Raw genomic sequence first — 23,604 nt, forward strand, 5'->3', positions numbered from 1 at the left:
TAGTTTTCATTTAGGGCCTTTCATTTATTATATCAAGAAAGAATTTGATCCAGGAGGAAATAAAGTGTAGATGGTTTGTCCACGGATCAGCTTTATTTTTCTTTCAAAGTAACTTATTATCAAAATTATTATATCTACAAAATAATCAACAACTTTATCTACTTTTTTCAAAAAAAAGAAATATATATTAAATATCATTATCTTCCCATAAAAGGAATCTGACGTCGACAAGAACGCTTCACCAGATCCTGCGTGAAACCCTAATCCCCGGTGGTCGACTTGCGAACCCGGCGACCCTCCATCGTCCTCAAAATAGAGTATGTCGGTCAAGAGTTTGACGAACCACCACAGGGCTTCAAAGCTTATATTGGAGTCTTCCGCACGAAGGGGGACAAGAAAGTGTAGGGCTGGGCAAATAAACCGAACCCAAAAATTCGAACCGAATCCGATCCGATAAAAATAAATCCGAACCGATCCGAACCCGACGTAAATACCGAATGGGTCTTGTTTTGTGGTATTTTGGGTTATGGGTATTATCCGAACCGAATCCGAATCTAAATGGATATCCGATAGAACCCGAAACATTCAAAACCTCGAAAAGATCTTGTACCAAACATGATCTCAATTCCTAATATGTATCCAAAATACATTAAGAAATATTGAACATCTAAAATACTTATCTATTACATGAAGGTTGGTGGTTCTATTACATGAAGGTTGATGGTTAAAGATGGCCGTTGAATCTTGAAGTATTTAGATTTAAATTTTGTTTTCGTTAAACAATATTTCTCATTTCATGAGAATTTGGTTTTCGTTTTATGCTTTTATTTATTTGGTTTTCTTTTTATCAGTAAATATGTTTACTTTTCGTTTGATTTTGAATGATCACGGTTGATGTTCCTTATTTTTGAATCGATTTTACTTAAGTTTTGGTTACAAAATAGGTACAAATCAGGTATTTTAAAACTGAAGAACCGATTTTACTCATGTTTTGGTTATAAAATAGGTAAAAATCAGGTACTTTTAAACCGAAAAACCGATTGGGACCCGAACCCGAAAGTTTATTGGGTTGTACCGGTTCTTTGAAGATTCACTAACCCCGACCCGAACCCGATAGAACCCGAACCGGTCCCGAACCGAACTTTCATATAATCCGAATGGGACTGATTTTGATGAACCCGAAAAACCGAAACCCGATTGGATAAAACCGAAACCCGATTGGGACCCCGAATGCCCAGGCCTAAGAAAGTGCATCCAGAGACACCAAAATCTATTTTATCTACTTTACTTTATCTACTTTGCTTTATGAAGATTTGTGTACTCTGTCTTATTCGTACTATACTAGACCAAACTGTTTAACGAAAATTCATATTTAATATTTTCTATTTTTATCATATTTCCTGTTAATTTTTATTGATAATAAATCATTTTTGGAATTCAAATTTCATATCTTTTATTTTAGAATCATAAATAAGACTTTGAATCAAACTATTGGACCAAGGATTTATATACACAAATTATTTAATCCATTTTATAGTTTAATGATATAGCTACACTTCAAAGCAGTGATAGAAGTAGGGGGTGACATGAGTTACTATTGATTAAGTTTGATTTATGACAATAACTCAAAAAAGTTACCAATCATGATTTATTTTTTAGTTTTTGAGTTTGTGTTTGAGTTATAATGTGTTACTAGATTTTGACCCGCGCTTAGAAAGCGCGGGTTTATTTTTAAAATTAAATCAATTATTTTTATATAATTCTATATAAGATAATGTAGGTTTGGGTATATTTACCCGAGTGCACTGAACCGTACCAAATTAGAAAAAATCCAAAATTAAACTGAATTTCATAAATAACTGAGCATATTATATATATCTTTGGAACCGAAAAATAGAAACCGTACTAAGAACCAAATGAGTACTTAAAATTTTAAAATACAAATTATATACCTATTTAACATAACTAAACCAATAAAAAACTGTATACTATTAATGAAACTATACATGGTAATATTCACGTTATGTGTAAATATGTTTGAATAATCTGTCATATATTTATGAAGATTTATTGTTAGAGTAATTATATAATATATCATGGGAAAATAATAAATGATTTTATTTAAATCATGTAAAGTATTTATATAGTTAGAGAAATATAAGAAAAACCAAATAAATAATTAAGTCTAATGAAATGGTCTAACAACTTTGTGTAAATAGATTTTTTAGGACTCCTTCTCTTTTAATAGTATAGATACATGAGGTACAATTTTGAGTTATCTCCTTTCTAAAATTGGTAACTCAAATAGTTAATCAACATCAAGCCATATCGTGTGTATTAGAAGGTGATGTAGTAGTTATTTTGTTTTCTATCAATTATCTTACGGTTACTTTAGACTTTTTTGTTACAATTTAATATTTTAACTGTATGGCAATCATTTCTCACATTTACTTTCCTTCATTACCAAACCATTTTCAAAAAGTTCAGGTAATTATTTACTAGTTAGCCAATTTTTTTTTATAAATTTTCTCACTTGATTTTAATTATTACTAGATTTTGACCCGTGCAACTGCACGGGTGTTTGTTTTTACTGTTTTATAAATAAATTATTGTTTTCGAACATAAATGGTATATATTTTTAATGTTAATCATATACTTAAATGTTATTCAATAATTTTATAATTTACATGTTATAATTAATTAATTGTTTAAATCTTATGTATTTGCCACTTCTTATTATATATTTATCTTATTATATTTGCATTTAGTTATTAAGCAAATTAATATATTCATGCGAAAATATATTTAAAAAATATTTTGTATTTAATTTAGGGTAAATTCTGACCCATATTTCAAAACTGGATTTCTTTTTACCAATATTTTTATGCTTATTCATTTTAGATAATTTATTATTGTATATATAAAAGTGTAAGATATGTTAATTTTTAGACATGTATTATATAGTTTGTTAATTTTAAGCCGTTCTATCATCATATTATATTTTAAATAAATAGTTTATATTTATGAAAATAAAATTTATAAATTTATCAATTGAATATAATTTATCATATTTATTTTAGTATAATAATTATATTTTAACATGATCATGACTATAAAAATAGATAAAATATGATATAATTTATTTATTTTCATTTCTAAACGATAACTTAAAATACGTTAAGTTATTGTTTAAATATTTTTACACATATTTATTAGAATTTTTAAAATATAGTATATAAATATATACTATATTTAAAATGAAAATATATTATGATTAAAGTAGTTACAAAGATTTTATATTATTAACTTTATAGAAATACATGTTAATTTTTATACATGTATTATATAGTTTGATAATGTTAACCCATCTTACCAACATATTAGATTTTATTTTTGAACATAAATATTTTATAATTACGAAAATAAAATATATAAATATATAAATTTAATACAATTTTATTATATTTAGCTCAATATAATAATTTTATTTAGCTCAATATAATAATTTTATTTTAATATGATTGATTATGATTATATAATAAATAAAATATTATAGATTTTTTTTATTTTTCTTTTTATATAACTGAATATATTAATATATAATAATATTTTAAACTAATTTCGAAATTAGTGAAAATATTTAAATATAATTTCGAAAATGAAGATCTTGTAAAAATCTTTTCAAACAGATTTGTTAGATTTTTAAAATAAATATATTTATATTTAAAATGAAAAGATATCAAAAGATATTATGATTAAAATATTTTAAAATTTCTATTTATTATTAGTCTGAATTAAAATGTAGTATGAATTTCTATGAATAGGTCCATTAGGTCTATTTTTAAAAAAATCACACATGAATCAAGGTTGTGACTTCTGTTTTAATATATAAGATTTAAACAAATTTTTTTTTTTAATTTTAACTGTTAACTATGTTTGGTAACTAAAAAATTATATACAAAATTATATAAGTATACAAATAAATTTGCTATAATATATATATATGTATGTATATATATATATATTTAAGTAAAATTTCTTTAATTTTGATTATATGTTTATATTTTCAGTCTTTTATTAAATCCATAATAAATATTATTATTTTAAATAAAATACTGCAATTTATACATCAAAAATGTTACCAGTCAATTGTTTTACAGAATTAGTAACTCATATTTTTACAACGAACTCACTACATAAATCTACAGTTTATACCGCATAATTTTTACTGTAAATTACATCGAATTGTAACTTTTATTGTAAATCAACTCTAATACAACATGTCACCAATCGGAGCCGTAGTTTCTCATAGAAACTCCATTGTTTCTCATAGAAACTCCATTGCAAAAGTATCTAACATAAGTATCTTACGTAGAATATTAATACTCTTAACTAATTTTAATTATGTATTTAAATTTCAATTGCTAATTTTTTTTTTGAAATATCTAAATTTTAACGTAATATATAAAAGTAACTCATGAGTATCTACAAATCTCTATTTGAATGATTCTGTGACTCTTTTTTTAAATTCTTAGATACTCATAAAATATTTCTTAGTGGAAATGATCTGAATTTTTTTTTGAACAAACGGGAAATACTCTAACTAGAAGAGTCTACATATGGATTTTCTTTTTTAATCTGATGAAATATTCAAACTTCACATTATTGCCATTTGTAAAATGTAGTTATTATAAACTTGATCCCAGTAAAACAATATTACAATTTAATTAGATGTAAGGTTTAATTACAAAATTTATATAGTTAAAGGTCCATCTTACAAAACAATAGATAGTTCGAGGGTCTTCTCGCGTATTTCTTGAAAGTAAAAACCACTATACGATCGTCGTCGTCGTCGTCGTCTAACAATAACCCTAAAATCAAAAAGAGAAGAAGCAGACCAAAATCGAAACGCTTTCTTTCTCACTTCGCCGCACTACTCTCTTCGTAATGGCGAGCAACAACCCTTCGCAGCTTCTTCCATCAGGTATCCATCCACTCTTCTTCTTGTGCACTTTACACAGAGCCAAATCGAATAACCGGATCTGAAGATTTTGGTCCTTTGGTGTTATGCAGAGCTAATCGACAGGTGCATAGGGTCGAAGATAAGGGTGATAATGAAAGGAGACAAGGAGCTCGTAGGTGTTCTTAAAGGCTTCGACGTTTACGTTAACATGGTCCTTGAAGATGTCACCGAGTAGTAAGTCTCTCTAGTCCTAAAGCATTATACTTTAGTTAGTTTCCATTAAAAGTTCATTGCTTTGCTGAAGAATGGCATAAAGATCGGATCTTTTTTGGTTTAGACTGGATCTTTTGTTTATGTTCTGAATATGGCTTAGTAATTTAATGCTTTAGGAGCTTTCTGGTTTGGAGATATGTTTCTTAAGTGCTAGGTTTCTCACTAGTTGATTGAATGATATAAGATTTAAGATGACATGAGGATCATATCTTCTTCTTTAGAGTGGAACATTTGTGTGTGTTAGTGATTTGATGCTTTAAGAACTTGCTGCTTTGTAGATGTGAACTCAAAGATTCGTGGTGTTGCCATTTTTTTGACTAAGTATATAACTAACTAACTAACTAAGCATGTCTCACTCTGTGCAGTGAGATTACAGCTGAAGGAAGTCGTGTCACAAAGCTTGATCAGATTCTCCTCAACGGCAACAACATCGCCATTGTAAGTCCAAAGCTTCTTGTTGTTATCCTGTTTAGGATTGTAACAAATTGGTTACTCGTTTATGCTTTGACAATTCAAATGCTAAGAAGACTGTATTGAAAATTGTTGTGTTGCAGTTGGTGCCTGGTGGAGCTCCAGAAGACGTAGAGTGAGAGGATTGATTAGTATGTTAAAGACTTGTGTGAGGAGGAAAGATGTAACTTTGGTTTTTAGCATTTGACTCTTTGTTCACACACAAGTACTAGTTGATACATTTTAAATTCAGAATTACAAATTGTTGTGAAAGAGCTTAAGCTTCACACTTTTTTATTTGACTTAATGCTTTCATTGCTTCTCCTTATTCCAACCTTGTTCTAATGACCGCTCCCATTAGCCACCACACGGGCATTGGACAGGTCATCAACAGAGTCTCCTCTCTCAAACACAGCTGCAGCTCCCATACCAGTGCCTATGCACATTGAAATCACTCCAAAGCGGCAGTCTTTCCCTCTCCGTTTCATCTCATGCAACAATGTCGCAACACATCGAGCTCCTGAACAAAGAGATAAAAAAAACTCTGTTAGCTGTTATTCATACTACATGTTTACAACTGGTAAGAGAAGAAGCTTGTGGGAGTAGTAGTAACCTGTAGCACCAAGAGGATGGCCAATAGCAATGGCTCCTCCATTAACATTGACCTTTTCCACATCCAGCTCCAGCTTCTTGCAACAGTACACATACTGAGATGCAAATGCCTCATTGATCTCAAATAGATCGATATCGCTAACTTTGAGTCCTGCAAGGTTGGCTGCAGCGGGAATGGCGTAAGCTGGACCGATACCCATTACAGCCGGATCCACACCAGTAACAGCAAAGCTCCTGCATTGAATTTGGCATCAGAACTGTTTCTTGAACTGTTAAAATGTTTGTCTATACTAGTTCACCTGAATACTCCAAGAATGGGAAGTCCCTTCTTCATCGCCAAGCTCCTCTTCATTAGCAGTACAGCTCCAGCACCATCACTAATCTGACTAGCATTACCTATTCAATACACACAAATGGTTCAGACTTATGTCAGTGAAAGGTGGTAAGTACTTCTTTCTTCACCTGCTGTGGTTGAACCATTAGGTTTAAAGACTGTCTTCAGCTTTGCCAGATCAGCCATGTTTGAGTTTGGACGTACACCATCATCAACAGAAACAACAATTGGCTTCTCTGCTTTTGTCACCGGGTCAACAATCTGTCTCAAGAACAAATCGTTTATAAAGAAAGCTCTAACCAAAAAAAGGAAGTTTGGAGCTTCTTGTCTCTACCTTGGTGGCAACAGGAACTATCTCATCCTTGAGTTTACCAGAGGCGTTTGCAGCTGCTGCACGCTTGTGAGACTCCACCTGTTTCTTTACTGAATCAGTATGAGAATATGAGAGACAAAAGTGAGTAAAGGAGATGAAAGCTAACCGCAGCCATGTCTTGCTCTTCTCTTGTGACACCATATCTTTCTGCAACGTTTTCAGAAGTGATTCCCATTGGAAGCAAGCAGTCACGAGCTCCGGGAAACTCTTGTGCCTGTTCCCATCACAAAACTCTCCTTGGTGAGTTACTTTATAACACATTCATTGAGATAAAAGATAACGTACCCTCGGGTTTGTGGTGTTAAATCCGCCTCCAGGAATATGATCAGTCGACATTGACTCAACTCCAGCACCAATACCTGCGCAGTTAACAACAGACACAAGCCTGAGAGAGACAAACTAGCCTAGACTACAATCTGATTAAAGGTGAGTCTTGTCTTCTTACCAATGTCGTAATATCCAGCTCTGATGGAAGCAGCAACATCAGCAACTGCTTGTAGTCCTGATGAGCATTGTCTGTTGACAGTTCTAATCGGCACAGTGTCTATCTCGTAAAAGAAAGGTGAAACACAAGTTTAGTTATCATCAACAACAGCTGTTTTTGCTGTAAGAAAGAATCTGTTTTAAGTTTACCAGGAAAGCCAGCAAAGTAAGCTGCTACTCTACACTCCATGGCTCTCTGAGAGCCAGGAGCTATAACAGTACCAACAACGATATCCCCAACTTCACTTGGATCCAAAGACGTCCTTTCCACCACAGCCTAATTAAAGAACCAAAACATAAGAAACAAGATATACTTACTCCCAATGTACATACACTACAAGCAAGGCAAGGTTTTACCTTGAGAACAGAAGCGAGAAGATCATCTGGGAGAGTATCTTTGAACCCTCCACGCTTAGCTTTACAAATGGCAGTGCGGTACGCCCTGAAAGAGAGGTCAAGGAAGAATCAAGAAAGTGAAGTAAAACTCAAAAGAGTTGGTTAGTTAATGACTTACGCAACGATCACAACGTCGTCTCCAAAAGAAGCCATTGGGGAAAGCTCAGCAGCACAGTTCACAGCCTAAAGAAACAAGTTTCTTTCAGCAACAGTTTCAAAATCTAGTCTTTTTTACTCATTAATGTAAAATGTCAACGCAAAAAGCTCGAAGATCCGCTGAAACTGAACTTACGGAGAGAAGAGTAGGTTTATAAGGAGGAGGAGAAGAAGAAAGTGGATAGAGATGACGAAGTAAAATCTTCTGCCTTTCAGTGGCTTTCTCCATCTTTTCTCACTGTGAAGCTTAATTCAAGAAAAAAGGAGAAAACTTTCTGGGAAAATTCAACTGGGTTTGTTCTGTTTGAAATGAGGAAGACTTATTGTAAGTATATGAAGGCTCAGTGTTCTCGATTGATCGTTTCTGCCTACTCTGGTCTGATTGGCTGGTTGTTATTTGCCAACCTTGTCTTGTCGTTTGGTAAAAAAGAAGTTAACGGCGTTATAATTAGGTCCGTCTTTTATTTTCATGTTTTCGTCCCGACAGAAACTCACGCCGTTACGAGCGAGACGGGCATTAGACATGGCAATGAGCACCAAACCAGCCACGTTGGAAAAGAAAAAACTACACGTCGTTTTGAGTAGAAAGAATGAAACAACGTCATGTTTTTAGTAGATTCATTGACGAGCACGTAGGAAAAGAAAAACTACACGCCGTTTTGACTAGAAAGAAGGCAACAACGTCATGTTTTTAGTAGATTGCTTGAATACGGTAGGAGTATGGTTTGTTTAAAGAATATAAAATGGACTGACTCCAAGAAATAGCTTTACAAATAGAATATGCAATCTCAAAACATGCATCAGTTTTGGGATACAAACAAAACGGAGTTTAGTCACGGAGCTTCCCATGATATTGTGCAGAGATTGCATGAGTCAAGAATTGTAATAACATAATAGAGAAAGAGGTTTTATTATTTGTAATTGCATTTTGTAATACCTAAACCGCTCATTTCTTTAAATGATATTTACATTCTTAGCTAAAAATAAATAAAATAATAAGAGAGAGCTTGAGAAAATTACCAGACGAGATGAGTGAGCTTAGTAAAAGAGCCTTCTAGTGTAATTTAGAGTCACAAAAGATAGGTTTATATATGTAGACAATGTTGAACAAATATGCAAATGTTGAGAGAAGAGAAGATGGTAGCTAGTAGTAGTAGTAGCTACCACACCAAATGTTCAAAGTTAAATTTAACCAACAAACAAAAGAGAGACAGAGAAAGAAGTGACGTGGCTTTGGAGTTTAACACTACTCACATACTCTTTTGATCCTCCACCACTCTTCTTACCTAACTTCCTCTTAAATGTCTTCCCATCGTCTCATGCTACCTACCCTTCCCTTTCTTTCTTGCTTCAAACGGTATTGATACTTAACTTTATTTCGTATATCTATTACAGAGAAAAGTTTCATCAAATGTGTACAAGATTTCTACAAATGTAACTTCAAGGTTTTGTCGCACTTGGACCTTGGTTTAGATTCATTGTTATTTACAAATTACAAATGTCCTAATTCTAAAAGTGAGGAATGGAGAATATAAATAAGAGCAAAGCTAAATGGGCCGACATAAATCCATAAACATAAAGCCCAATGGCTTACTACATTTTTGCTGTGTGAATGAGAAGTAGCCAACGAGGTGTGGAGACAAGTTGCAAGGGAAGTGGGCGGTGCTAACAGTCCGGCAGGCAGGCAGGACCCATCATCACAGTTTACCCATTTGCTTATCAAGTTATGGAGCATCCTTCCTTTTTTTTTTACACATATTTTGGCATCAGGATTCTAAACTTCTAGTCCTTGTTTAAAAGATAATGTCCTTTATGTATCTCAGTTACACTTGTTTAATGGATATAATCATATGATCCTTAAATGTGCCAAATTAAAAGACAAATGAAGAAGTCTTAAGTTCATTGAAGGCAATAATGTCGACATTGACATATGAGGAACGTTCTTATTATGCCAAGCAAGAGCTCCATTTAAGCAAAATAAACAAAACTGCTGATCTCAAGACAGAAGAAAAAGAAGGTCCATTTCCCAATTCAAAAGTCTCTTTCTTTCTCACCAATCATTCTTCTTCTTATCAACATGCACCATTCTCTTTATCTTTGACTCTCTCTTATCTTCCCTGTTCCCAAAGCCCATACAGGTAAAAGAACCTGCTCCCAAAGTTGGCTCTGCATTAGACCAAAAAAAAAGTTGGCTCTGCAACAGAACAGAACACTTAATAGTAACATCACTAATGAATCCACTCACAGATTCAACACATCTTCCAGAATATTCCCCTGCCTCTTTTGTTCAAGAAAGTTCCAGAGTTCGCAAGCCCTAGGAGGCCATCAGAACGCCCACAAAAAGGAGAGAACAGCTACAAGAAGAGCCAAAAGAGCTTACGATTTAGTCAACAACAATGACTTTCTTCACACGCTACCTCTATTCTTATCTTCTCCTTCGCCTTCTCCACATCAATTGGCCATCTTAAGCTACCCATCTTCTGCCTCAGTTGGCTGCTTTCCAGCTCCTCATCCTGACCATCCTATCTTCAGATCCAACGGTGCTCATGTCGCGTTAAGTAGATATGTCAAAGGAGAGTATTTTGGTCAACAACTTGTTCAAGTTTTGGATCATAACTATAACGTGGTGACTAGTGAGAACGGTAACGATCACTGTCTTGATCTATCCCTCCATTTGTAACGTAAGGGTATATTGTTACTTGTTAGATCAGCGGGAGAAGATATCGACTGTGCCCACATTTCACATACATTGATGTTCTCACACTTGACACACTTCTAGTCGCATATTTGTTTCTTACTCTGCATGAGAGTCGCCCTAACGTGGATGTATACAATTATAATGCCCACATGGAGAAGCTAATCTGCATTGAATAGAAGATGATATTTTTCATGTGGACGTTGGACTATGTAAGACCTATAACTTGATGACTTTAACTGTCAATTATTATTATCCAGTAATTTTACTATTGAATGAAGAAAGAAAATCACAAAATGTTATACAAGATAATGAAAAACACTCACACATGACATAATCCGTTGTTGGCCGAACTCAATATTGTTTTCATAATAGCATTAAACATTAATGTTGGTCAGTCTTGAAGTCTTTGTCCAACATGTGGAAATTTATGAATCAACTGATTGTGTGAGCGTAAATTAGAGCTTATTTAGATATGTATTGTATAGTTTTTAACATTTTCTACTGTAAATTATTAGTGATATGATATTTAACCTTATAAAAAAACAATAAATAGTACCAGCCGCTAACTATAATTAAACTACTACTTTTTTGTTTTGTGTTTAAAAACTAAAAGCTAGTACTTGACTTGGTTCAAATTTAAGAAAATCTACAATGACCCAGAAAATGTGCTAAGTTACGTTAAACTTCTAAAAGGATCGTGGGCAAAAAAAACTTGTCAGAGATTGTGATAATCTATATATAATCATGCATTTCATTTGTTTCTGACACTATTCAATAATAGTGATCATATACAGCATTCTTACAATTTTTTTATTTATACATCTAGTGCTGGAAGAGATCTGAAATCATCAAAACTGTGCAGTCTGTGCTATAACTCTTTAGATCCAAATTTGTGGATTATCGTAGATATACTTGTTATCGTACATGTTAATAGCCCATCCAAATTTCTTCACGAAAGTGAAACAAAAACCAAAAAAAAAAATTTCTATTAAATGTTAGATAAAACTTTTTAAAATAGATCTTATACATTTTCATTAAAAAAAGATCTTATACACTAAATTTAAATATTAAATATATATGTGTGTTATTTTACCAGAAAATAACATACAATGAATAGAAATCACTTTTAATTTTTATATTACATTCCTTATATATAGATATTCAAACCTAAAATTACAATTCCACATCACATTTTGACGAAACATGATATACTTTTCAGGCATCCAAATTTTTTGGGTGGACCTTAATGGATATTGGACTTCACATAACAATTTTATACCATACCTTTTCATAACATTGTGCAATTCATTTATAATAGCAAATGTAGAAGTCCGTTTGGTCCAATAGTGAATTAGATGTTTTCAGTGCTTCTACATCAGTTCAGTTATGAAGTTTGACTAATAGAAGAAACCATTTTTAGCATATTAATGGTTGCAAGTTTTCTGAAGATCTTTAATGTGGTGCAAATATAGTCATTCACCATAATTTCGTGAATTAAAGATAAAAATACGTCTTGTGGATATAATACTTGTAAAACTGTTTATCGTAGATTTTTTTGGTGCAAATAAGTAATACTGTATTTTAGAATTGTTTATAAATTTTTTTATCCTGTTTTCAATTGTTATAATTTCTTTGTCGACAATCAGTATAATAAAACGTATATAATATACAGTTACAAATATATATTATTTTATGTAATTGTGACATATTAACATATTATTTTAGCTGTTGATAAAACTCTTCCTTTAATTTGTTTAACTTTTGGGAAAACGTGCTATTTCTCCACGAGAAGTATTGTATCCTCCCATATGTCTCCCAAACTATGACTTCATCCTATATGTCTCCGAAATAAAAGTTCGAAAGCTATTTATCCATGAAAGTATATCATAACTCTTATATATCTCCGAAATAAAAGTTCGAAAGCCATAATCCCATAAAATTAAATTACTCGGTTTAAACCAATAAACTAAAACCGTTTTAGTTAATTAAAACAGTTTTAGATCAATAAAAACCCGGTTAAGATCAGATTAAATCAATCAAACCACAAATTATAAACCATGATCAGATCAATTAACCAAAACAGTTTCAGTTTATAGGTGTAGTCTGATCTTAACGAGGTCTTTATTGATCTAAAACTGGTTTAATTAACCAAAATGGTTTTAGTTTATTGGTTTAAACCGAGTAATTTAATTTTATGGGGTTATGGCTTTCGAACTTTTATTTCGAGGATATATAAGAGTTATGATATACTTTCATGGATAAATAGATTTCGAACTTTTATTTCAGAGACATTTGGAATGAGGTCATAATTTGAGAGACATATGGGAGGATACGATACTTCTCGTGGAGAAATAGCATGTTTTCCTTAACTTTTCTTTCTTGGCATCATACTAAACCGTGGCCGAGTTTTATGTGTTCTTTAAAAAACGTCAGAAAATATGTACAAACGATGATGATTGGGTCTTCAAGGTATACACGCAACCTTGATTGGTTAGTTTGTGTAATCTGCCACATTGAGCTCATCACCGGCGTGTTTTCCGGACATTCGCCGCCGACGAACAGATATATACATTTATTATACGTTAAACAATGACGTGGAGACTTTTATGAGAAGAACGTGTATGAATGACAAGCCGCTCGGCACGTGATCCACCTGGCCTACCGCACGTGATAGAGAGAGGGAGATGCCCATTGAGAAAATTTAAAGCAGTTGGAGATGAAAGATGCAAAGTAGAAAAAAACGAGATTTGTTTTGTTCAGTAAAAATAAAAATGTGAAATATTTGCATGTATAGTATTCAGGATACTATTGAACAAAAATAAAAGTGGTTCATGTGCAATTATTTATATAATCAAATTATGGAGTTTCTGATTTAAAAATCGTGATTTTTGATAAATAAATCACTAGTTCCACAGATTCAGGATACAATATATGTACCAATAGTTCTAAACAGTTTGTTTGGCAGTTTTTAATTATTTTAAATTTGTTTCTCAACATCTGAACTCCAATTGCAGAGTTTTGAGCCCATCATCTAACGGTGTGAAGTAGTATAAACCACTAAACCTTTTAACATGTTTGTAGTTTTCTGACAACAGAACAAGATACATTTGTTAATTCTGAAATGTATGTTATGTGAAACATATATTGTTTTCTTAGCAAGTACAGAATATAAAAATGTGAAATATTTGCATGTATAGTATTGATTCTCATTAGAATTGCAGCTTTTATTGAAAAACGAACGAGTTTGTACAACCTATCTTCTTGTTTGTATAGTTTGTCTCTTGTCGCATCACCTACATTTTCAACCTTGAGCGTTATAAATGTGAAACAATAACTCTTAACACTATGGTGAAAATTTTATGTCATTATCCAGCTATTTTGAGTTTTATGTTCTAAATAATTAATTAAGCCATGTCACTCCCGATTTTTCTCTTATATAATAACTCCTCCCACTAAAGCCCATTCTTAAACGCTTCTCATACTTCTTCTTCTTCTTTCAACAGAATAGACTGACAAAAGCCTCTGGCTCGGACAGAGACAAAGAAACATCACAAAACAGAGCAAGAACAATGGCTACCACGCAAGTACTTGTCCTCTTTGCTTCAGCATTACTCCTAACAATGCTCTTTGCTGGCGTCGATTCCACCAGGTATCATCGATTAATTGCTTATTACATAGAATGTTCTTAGCTCAGTTTGGGGTCAACTGTTTTACGTGATCTGGTTTATAGAAAATAGCATTGAAGCTCCAAAGAATCCATATTTTTTTCTTTGAACTACTGATCAGTATAGCTTCATTTTGTATTACAGATCTAAAAATTCTTGTAGTTTACGATCTTTTTATTGACCATGAACAGATCCGTGTGCTCAAACAAAAGTGTGTTGTTATTATTGGTAAATGCAACACGCCAAGACTTCTATATTAGTAGTGGTTCTCGAGGCTTTAGTATATTGCTTTTATGCTATTGAGTTGTTTCATTTCGGGTTTAGAGATAGTAATTATAGTTTTGTTTAATATAGTAAACTATTTAATTGCGTTTCAGGTCCAATGAAACATGGCATGAACATGCAGTTGAGAATCCAGACGAAGTAGCTGCCATGGTGGACATGTGAGTATTTATGTTGCATACAATTTTTAATTCTAGCTTTATTAGAATAGTGTGATAATGTAATGTATGTTGCTAATTAAACAGTAGTCATCTGTTTGATCTATTGCGATTGGGTAGTTGGTAAAACAATAAATTAAAGTTTAACTCTTAAAGGACCAGCATCTCGTGACGTCTGGTTGGATAGATTCCTGTGATCTTCTTTTGTAAATAATTAATAAATAAATAAAAAGAATTTGAAAAACAGGTAACTTGTATTTATGTGGAGCAGAGCTCACATGGTGCTTGTGTAAGAATTTTTATACATTCTGGTCAAAGGGTTCAATCCATAGGGCCAACCACTAGACCACAATTCTTTTTTTTTCCTACTTTCTCTTTATCTTTTTTTTTTACAAATCTTTTTTACTTTATCTATTTCTTCATTTATACAAAAGATAAAGATTTCTATTTATGCAATTTAACTGTTATTAACTAGAACACTTTTTCAAAAAAATGGAAGAGTTTTGATTTTCCGTAAAATATTTTAATTTCCATAAAATATTTTTTTTCGGGTTTTTTCCGTCAAATATTTCACAAATGCTATAATACAATTAACTGTTTTTAACTAGAATACTTTGCTTTGTAGAATAGTAGTTTTAGTATAAGTATTTTCATATGAAAAACTAGAAGTAGTTTCTTGGTTCCCACTCACAGGAGAAAACGAATGGAATATGTTTATTTTGTTATATAGTTTACATACTATATAGTTATCTCTAAGGGTTATATGTCAAAAACAAAATAATAATATTCAATTCGTTTTTGATTGGGTAAATACTTTAGTAGTTGATATAAATTCTTAATGCTTATTCTTACTGAGCGTTTCAGACTTCTCTGGGTGGACCAAAACATCAACCATCATGTACATGAGCTCATTTAGTTGAGTTGGATTTGGATTTGGATGCCATTTTCTCATTAAATGCAATGCACCATATCATATAGTTGAAAAATAGAAATAATATATACGGTAAATATAAAAAACACATGTAGTAAATATAATTGCTTGCGAAAATCTTATGGAATTATTAGACACGTTGGTCCAGAAGAACATATGTAATGTTTTTGCTATGAAACCGAAAACATGTGTAAATGTTCCAACAAACGCCTAATCTTTAGGAGCAGTGAATTGCGACAAGCCCATGCATATGCCTCGTGTAGTGTTCTCCCAGTTCTTTGTACTCATCAGAATAACAATAGTTTCAGTCTTATCTCGTTACAGAATATCCCCAATAATGTGAAACTTATTAAACGATTATTTACATCACATATTTAAAATGTATGAATGTGCCCACCGACGCAGTAATCCTATAGTTTCATGTTAAAGTGGCCTAGTCAAAAACATGGGCCCGGTTTTGTTTAATTTAATGGTTACGTTGAGATAAGTTTGGTTCAATTAAACCGGTTTTGATTTGTTTCAGGAGCATTCGGAACAGTACCATGCGGAGAAGGTTAGGTTACTTCTCTTGCTCCACCGGTAACCCCATCGACGATTGCTGGCGTTGTGACCGGAAATGGCAACTCCGGCGAAAACACCTCGCCGTCTGCGCAATCGGCTTCGGACGCAACGCAATAGGAGGCAGAGACGGACGTTACTACGTAGTAAGCGACCCTAACGACGATAACCCGGTTAACCCTAAACCGGGTACACTCCGTCACGCCGTGATCCAAGTCGAGCCTCTTTGGATCGTCTTCAAACGCGACATGGTCATAACACTGAAGCAAGAACTCATCATGAACAGCTTCAAGACGATAGATGGTCGTGGCGTCAACGTCCACATAGCTAACGGTGCATGCATCACGATACAGTACGTGACGAACATTATCATACATGGGATTCATATTCATGACTGCAAACCTACTGGTAACGCTATGGTGAGAAGCTCTCCGTCGCATTATGGGTGGAGGACGATGGCTGATGGTGATGGGATCTCGATCTTTGGGTCGAGTCATATTTGGATTGATCACAACTCGCTCTCTAGTTGCGCTGATGGGCTTATTGATGCTGTTATGGCTTCCACTGCCATTACTATCTCTAACAATTACTTTACGCACCATAACGAGGTTATGTTGTTGGGGCATAGTGATACTTACACAAGGGACAAGGTGATGCAGGTTACTATTGCTTATAACCATTTTGGTAGAGGTCTTATCCAGAGGATGCCAAGGTACATACTTTGAATGATTTATCATCTTAACTGTCAGAAAGATTTTAGTATTTTTAGGATGCCAAGTGGAACGAATAGGACCCCAACCCTAAATAAAATATTAAACTTTTTTTACCAAAAAAACCAAAAATCTTAAACTTTTGTGAATATATATATAAATTAAGGTCTAAATTTAAATCTTAATTATACTTCTAAATGTGTTTCAAAAAAAATTTATACTTCTAATTTAGAGCTTATAATCTTTAGACATATACATATAAAGCTATTTATTTTAGTATGTTTTTTGAATAAAATTTAAAAACATTTGAGACAAAACTGCAGAAAGACAGAACTTTTTTTTATTACAGGTGTAGGCATGGATACTTCCATGTAGTAAACAATGACTACACACATTGGGAAATGTATGCAATTGGTGGCAGTGCAAGTCCCACCATCAATAGTCAAGGAAACAGATATCTTGCCCCTAGAAACCGCTTTGCTAAAGAGGTGCTTACTTTACGCTCCTACAAGACTAGCTCAAGAGTCAAAGGACTGATATATCTTGTCTTTGTCTTAACTCACTGTCTAAAAGATGATGATGGTAGCCAAATAGAACCACAGATATAACTGATGGGATCTGTTTATGTGGGCAGGTGACAAAGAGAGACTATGCAGGACACTGGCAATGGAAGCATTGGAACTGGAGATCAGAAGGAGATCTTTTCCTAAACGGTGCTTTCTTCACACGTTCTGGTTCAGGACGTGGAGCTAGCTACGCTAGAGCTTCAAGTTTGGCAGCCAAATCGTCATCCCTTGTTGGCGTCATTACCTCTAATGCTGGCGCTCTTAATTGCAGAGGTGGTCGCCGGTGTTAATACTTGCTCATTAGTCTTCTTTTGGGTTCTTGCATTTTATACATGGCGATAGCACTATTGGAGTGTTGAGGCTTGATTAAAAACTGCCTCAACTGTAGTGTAAATGTTGGATGATTACATTCTTGTTTTACCACCTTCTTGTGTTTGATGTATCTATAAAGGTAAACAAAGTTGGGACTCCTCCTTTAGAGCATCTCCAATGTATATCTCTATATTTTCCTCTAAAATGGAGATCTCTATTATAGAGGTGGATTTGCTCCAATGTATGCCTCTATAATAGAGTTCCTCTATTTTAGAGGAAAATATAGAGGAATCCTACTTTTTACCTCTATATTTAGAGATGAAAATAGCAAATCTCTATATTTTCCCGTATAAATAGAGAAACTCTATTATAGAGGCATACATTGGAGCAAATTCACCTCTATAATAGAGTTTCTCTATTTTAGAGAAAAATATAGAGATAAAAATAGATGTGGGTTGGAGATGGTCTTACTATCTTAATTTCTCCTTACATCCTCCTTAGAGAACCTTAAACCCACCAATTTATTGGTCTTAAGTACTAATAGATTTTGATCCACGCTTTTAAAGCGCGAGATTTAGTTACTTAGAAAATTCAATCGAAAATTGATATAAAAATTTGTTAAATATAAGATGATGTGTTTTGAAATATATTTAATCTAATAAGGTACTTATTTGTGTTAACAGATGTGTATATTTGTAAAATAGTTATATTGTTAAATATCAAAATGTAGTTGAATGTATTTAAGATATTATTCGATTGCATATTATAGAAAAATGCTTTTTTTTTAAGACTTTGACCATTGTGTAGAGTTCACCAGTATAGATTTTTTTTATGGGTAGTTCTTCCAAATAGTTTTTTTAAAAAAGTTTTTGTCACAAAAAAATCTTCAATGAGAAAAAAAATACCAAAATAGGTTTTATTAAATAGCCAAAGACACTTCTACCCCTTATATATAAATAATAAAAAAAAATTTTAGTAAATAAAAAATAAAACTCTATAATTTCGAATTACATATTCTCAAATTTGAACTTTTTTTTATAATTTTTTAATCTATCAAATAAGAATTTCATAATTTTTTAATCTTTTTTTTCAATTTTTCTTTTTGAAATTCAAAATTCTTTTTGAAACTATTTATAAAAAAGTTTATTTTTAAAATTTTAATTTTATTTTTTTATTTTTCAAAATTTTAAACCCTACCCCTAAACTCCATCCCTTAACTTTAAACCTTAACTAGATTTTGACCCGCGCTTTCAAAGCGCGGGTTTATTATTATTATTTTTTCAATTGACAAATATTTAGTAAATGTCATATTTTCCTATATTTGTATTTTAATTTATAAAAGACTTAAAATTTTTATCTTTATTTATCGATTTCATTTTAAATGACTATTTATGTTAAAAAAATAAACTTTATTTTTTAATGAATTAAGTTGGTATAACTCTGATAAATTAATTTTATTATGGGGTTAATATTTTAATTAAAAAATTATATACTTTTAATAAAGATTTATACTTTTCAATAAAAAAAATTCAATTATTTTTATGAATGCTTAAATTATATTAAGAAAAGAAAAAAATAATAATTAAGAATAGTTGAAAAAAAATTATTTGAACTTGGACTCAATGGCCCAAAGGAAAAAAAAAAGTGAGAATTGAATCTGATTTTTTAATAGGCCCAAATGGCCCAAGAGAGATTTGATTTGGGCTGGATCCAAAAATAATGACCCAATATAGATTTGTTATTAATATCACTTAATTGCCCTTAATGAAACATGCAATGTTAGTGAAGGAAACATGCCCCTAAGGTAATTATGACAATAGGATCCTGCTTTAATAGTATAGACTAGATTTTGACCCGCGCTTTCAAAGCGCGGGTTTATTATTATTTTTTTTTCAATTGACAAATATTTAGTAAATGTCACATTTTCATATATTTGTGTTTTATTTTATAAAAGACTTAAAATTTTTATCTTTATTTATCGTATTTCATTTTAAATGACTATTTATGTTAAAAAATTAAACTTTATTTTTTTAATGAATTAAGTTGGTATAACTCTAATAAATTAATTTTATTATGGGGTAAATATTTTAATTAAAAAATTATATACTTTTAATAAAGATTTATACTTTTCAATAAAAAAATTCAATTATTTTTACGAATGCTTAAATTATATTAAGAAAAGAAAAAAATAATAATTAAGAATAGTTGAAAAAAAATTATTTGAACTTGGACTCAATGGCCCAAAGCAAAAAAAAAAGTGAGAATTGAATCTGATTTTTTAATAGGCCCAAATGGCCCAAAAGAGATTTGATTTGGGCTGGATCCAAAAATAATGACCCAATATAGATTTGTTATTAATATTACTTAATTGCCCTTAATGAAACATGCAATGTTAGTGAAGAAAATATGCCCCTAAGGTAATTATTACAATAGGATCCTGCTTTAATAGTATAGATGTCTAGATTATTTAACTATGTGTGTATTAGTGTATTTACCTTTTTAATGAAATATTTTGATCATTTTGATTCTTAGGAGCTATATTTGTGACAAAACATTTTAGGGGTATCTAAGGGTATTTCTCCATTTTTTATTTATTAATATAATTTTTGTATCTAGAAATTTATAATCTAAACATATATTGTATTTTTTATATTTTGATTATTGTATATAACTATTTATTTGATATTAATCTCTAACAAATTAGCTTCCACGTTAATTTTTTGCACATTTTCTCTCTGTGGTGTAAAATTTTATTGTCTTTTTTAATTATTTTTTAGAGTTTTTGTTTTCAGTTTGTGATCTACAATACTCTAATTATTCTCCTTGTGTTTCATATAAGTATTTTGTATTTTAAAATTTGTTTCAATATGAATATCAATTTTACATTTTATATATTAAAAATAAATTCAATCCTTATCTTTACCTTATTTATTGATCCAAATAATGTGGAATTCTAATAAAAATAATATAGAAAACTTAATTATTTTCTTAATATGTGTATTTGATATCCGACTTATAATCAGACTTATGTATTTGATTCTTATTTTTATTTTTTATTCTATCCTTTTTACTAAATGATATACGATAATTTTTGTGTAGATCACTTTTATATTTATACTTTATCATTTATTTATTTTAAAAATTAGTTTTTTTTTTTTTTTGTTCAAATTTTAAAAATTAGTTTAAGTTCAAGGATAGAAGTCCATTTCATTTATTTTCTTAAGCTTTTCTCGTTTACCAAATTTAAAATTCAACATTGTAGTAAATTAAATAATTAGCCTTTGTTAAAAAAATATTTTATAAAATGATTGCAGTAAATATTCTCCATCGCCAATATTAGTATTGGTTTTTGAAAAATATTTTACGTAGAATATATAATATGATATTTTCAATCAAATTCTTCACATAAATGTTTGTGCATTTTTATTTGTTGATGTAGTTGCTCTTTCATTTTGATGAACTTGGCTACCAATTTTGAGAATGAGACCGGCCATATGCATCAGAATTAGACCAGAGTTAGTATGACCGACTCTTCTTAGCAGTTAGAACCAGAGATAGTATGACCAATTCTTCTTGAGTTTCAAAGGAAATTATTCTTGAGGAAGTCTCAGCTCAGTTTGAGCTTACCAACTCATCAAATAATCTCAACATCGATTTGATTGTTTGTGGCTTCTTCACTCCTCGATAGAATTGTAGATTGTGGATGTGTGGTCTTCTGTATGTTTGAATGTTACTTATGATTCCCAATAGTGTCATGTTATATGGTTTTCAATATCACCAGTTTAGTAATAAATTGTAATAATCCGATTTACTAAAGCCGGTTTGGTTTGTCTAATTAATTATTTTTATCAAATCAAAACTCAGTTCCTTTATTCACTTTAGCATAATCCGTGTATAAAATATATGGGTATATCTATCTCCTTCTACCCAAATCCAAGCCGCCATCTTCTTTATGTGGTAATCACTGATGCTTCTCACCACCACCTCCTTTTTTCTTCTCTTCTCTTCTTCTCCTCCTTCAGCCTTTGTATTGTTCTTGGTTCTTCCTTCAAATCTTCCTCTTCGTTCATGTGTGCAGAAAAGACGTTGCATTCGTCTCCAATCGTTACCACCACTGCCTCTTGCAAACTAATCACCACCGGATTCATCGTATTTGTTGTCCATAGAGTAATAGAGTCATTTTTACTCTTGTTGTTGTTATGTGACAGAACCGAGATGTGGAGGAGAAAGTGACGTCGGAGCTACCGCTCTTCATCATCACTCATAGCTGGAATCTTCACAATCCATCGAAGATCCCCACCATTACTATATGAGCCGTACCAAGCCAACAACGTTAAGATCCGAGCAAATGAGATCCCCATCCACTCTTGCTTGCATACCAAGCATTTCTTCTCCACTTTCAATCGATCCACCAGATACATATGGAACGAAGATGATGAATCAAATGAATTTGAGAGAGACTAATTGAATTCAGAGAATAGATAGTTGCAGGGCAGTCTCGAATTAATTTTAGGCCCTGTTCAAAAAAATATATTAATCGTATATTTTATCACGTAATTTTAAAATTTAATAAATTTGTTTGATTTTTTTTTAATTATAAGTTCTAAATTTAGCATTATATCTAAAATTTTAAAGTTTTTTACCATAATTTGTCTATATATTTTGAAAAATTCTTAAATTTTTTATTTTTATATTTCAGGGCCCTGTTCGACCGCTCCACTTGTGCGTGCTGTTAGACGGTTCTGGATAGTTGACGTGTAGAATTTGGAATGATGTGTAAACAATGAAATGTTTTGATTGGTAGTATAATTTTTTTTAATTATTGACATGACAACTCCACGATAATTATGTTGGAGAGAATTTTATGATATTATTGTGTTGATTATGAAGAGACTAAGAGTTTGAAGAAAGAGAAAAATAAGATGTTTCATCGATCAAGTGTTGTTCTTCGGCCCCACCATAAAATCCTAGATATTGATGGTGTTATGTGCCACTCAGTTTATCATTGTTTACTAATTTCATCTTAACCAGAACATGCCAAATGTAGCTATATATACACTAACTTACAAAACTTGATGATAACTTTTTTAGATTGCTACTTCTTGAATTTATATTATTTATTTTGTATGATTTATTTTGTAAATTAAATATATGGATGAAAATTTACTTGAATTTAAAAATATTTAAACACATAAACTTTAAAATAAAAACAGTTTAAAAATATTTTTGATTTTGATTTTTCTTTTTTGAAAAAATTCACAAAAAATTGAAAATGTTTGGAAAATTAGTTTATAAAAAGTTCAAATTCAGAAACATATAATTAGAAAACTACAAAAAAAATATTTTTACTTAACGATAAAACAATAAAATATAATTATACGTTCAAAAAGGTAACTATATGAAATGTAATGAATTATAGTTTTGGACATATGATTTGGGTTGAAACTTGAAAGTGCAAAAGATATTTGGCAATAATGATTATTTTGTTTTCTAAAATTTTCTATCACATAGATTTTAAAAATCTAATGGATACACGTTTTTTTTAAATTATGTCTTATAAGTAAAAATAGAGATAATTCATCTTTCAATAACACTATATTTAGTTAGAACTCGACAATCAATAGTAACTAAACTTTTTGAATAACAAGAGATTTAAATGGATTTTGAAAATTCTTAAACCAATA

General features: G+C 31.4%; 3 protein-coding genes and 1 long non-coding RNA gene across 5 annotated transcripts; 3 read left to right on the top strand and 1 right to left on the bottom strand.

The window, feature by feature from the left end:
• Window positions 1–4,726: 4,726 nt before the first annotated feature.
• LOC103854566 (sm-like protein LSM5) lies at window positions 4,727–6,014 on the top strand. The gene is made up of 4 exons (XM_009131504.3): window positions 4,727–4,984; window positions 5,074–5,197; window positions 5,602–5,674; window positions 5,791–6,014. The coding sequence occupies exons 1-4, from the start codon at window positions 4,948–4,950 to the stop codon at window positions 5,824–5,826; spliced, it is 270 nt and encodes an 89-aa protein (XP_009129752.1). The 5' UTR covers window positions 4,727–4,947; the 3' UTR covers window positions 5,827–6,014.
• On the bottom strand, window positions 5,859–9,279 carry LOC103854565 (3-ketoacyl-CoA thiolase 5, peroxisomal). Of its 2 annotated transcripts, none has more exons than XM_009131503.3 (12): window positions 9,061–9,279; window positions 8,003–8,067; window positions 7,846–7,930; window positions 7,639–7,765; window positions 7,451–7,549; window positions 7,291–7,364; window positions 7,112–7,219; window positions 6,967–7,044; window positions 6,761–6,893; window positions 6,598–6,694; window positions 6,300–6,532; window positions 5,859–6,206 (listed from the first exon to the last, which is right to left on the bottom strand). In XM_009131503.3, exons 2-12 carry the CDS (start codon window positions 8,035–8,037, stop codon window positions 6,028–6,030), a joined length of 1,248 nt encoding a protein of 415 aa, XP_009129751.1. In that variant the 5' UTR covers window positions 8,038–8,067; window positions 9,061–9,279; the 3' UTR covers window positions 5,859–6,027. The 2 variants fall into 2 exon arrangements, with proteins under 2 accessions (XP_009129751.1, XP_009129750.1); XM_009131502.3 differs by lacking the exon at window positions 9,061–9,279 and adding an exon at window positions 8,177–8,611.
• Window positions 9,280–13,181: 3,902 nt separating this feature from the next.
• LOC103854567 (probable pectate lyase 20) lies at window positions 13,182–18,086 on the top strand. Its single transcript, XM_009131505.3, has 5 exons — window positions 13,182–14,387; window positions 14,781–14,846; window positions 16,298–17,044; window positions 17,392–17,530; window positions 17,677–18,086. The coding sequence occupies exons 1-5, from the start codon at window positions 14,308–14,310 to the stop codon at window positions 17,896–17,898; spliced, it is 1,254 nt and encodes a 417-aa protein (XP_009129753.1). The 5' UTR covers window positions 13,182–14,307; the 3' UTR covers window positions 17,899–18,086.
• A 2,092-nt stretch (window positions 18,087–20,178) lies between these two features.
• Window positions 20,179–23,564, top strand: LOC103854568. Its single transcript, XR_630563.3, has 2 exons — window positions 20,179–21,877; window positions 21,999–23,564. It is a non-coding gene; the product is annotated as an uncharacterized LOC103854568 (long non-coding RNA).
• The last annotated feature ends 40 nt before the right edge of the window (window positions 23,565–23,604 follow it).

Source organism: Brassica rapa, chromosome A02, assembly GCF_000309985.2.
Source record: "Brassica rapa cultivar Chiifu-401-42 chromosome A02, CAAS_Brap_v3.01, whole genome shotgun sequence".
Classification (NCBI taxonomy): Eukaryota; Viridiplantae; Streptophyta; class Magnoliopsida; order Brassicales; family Brassicaceae; genus Brassica; species Brassica rapa.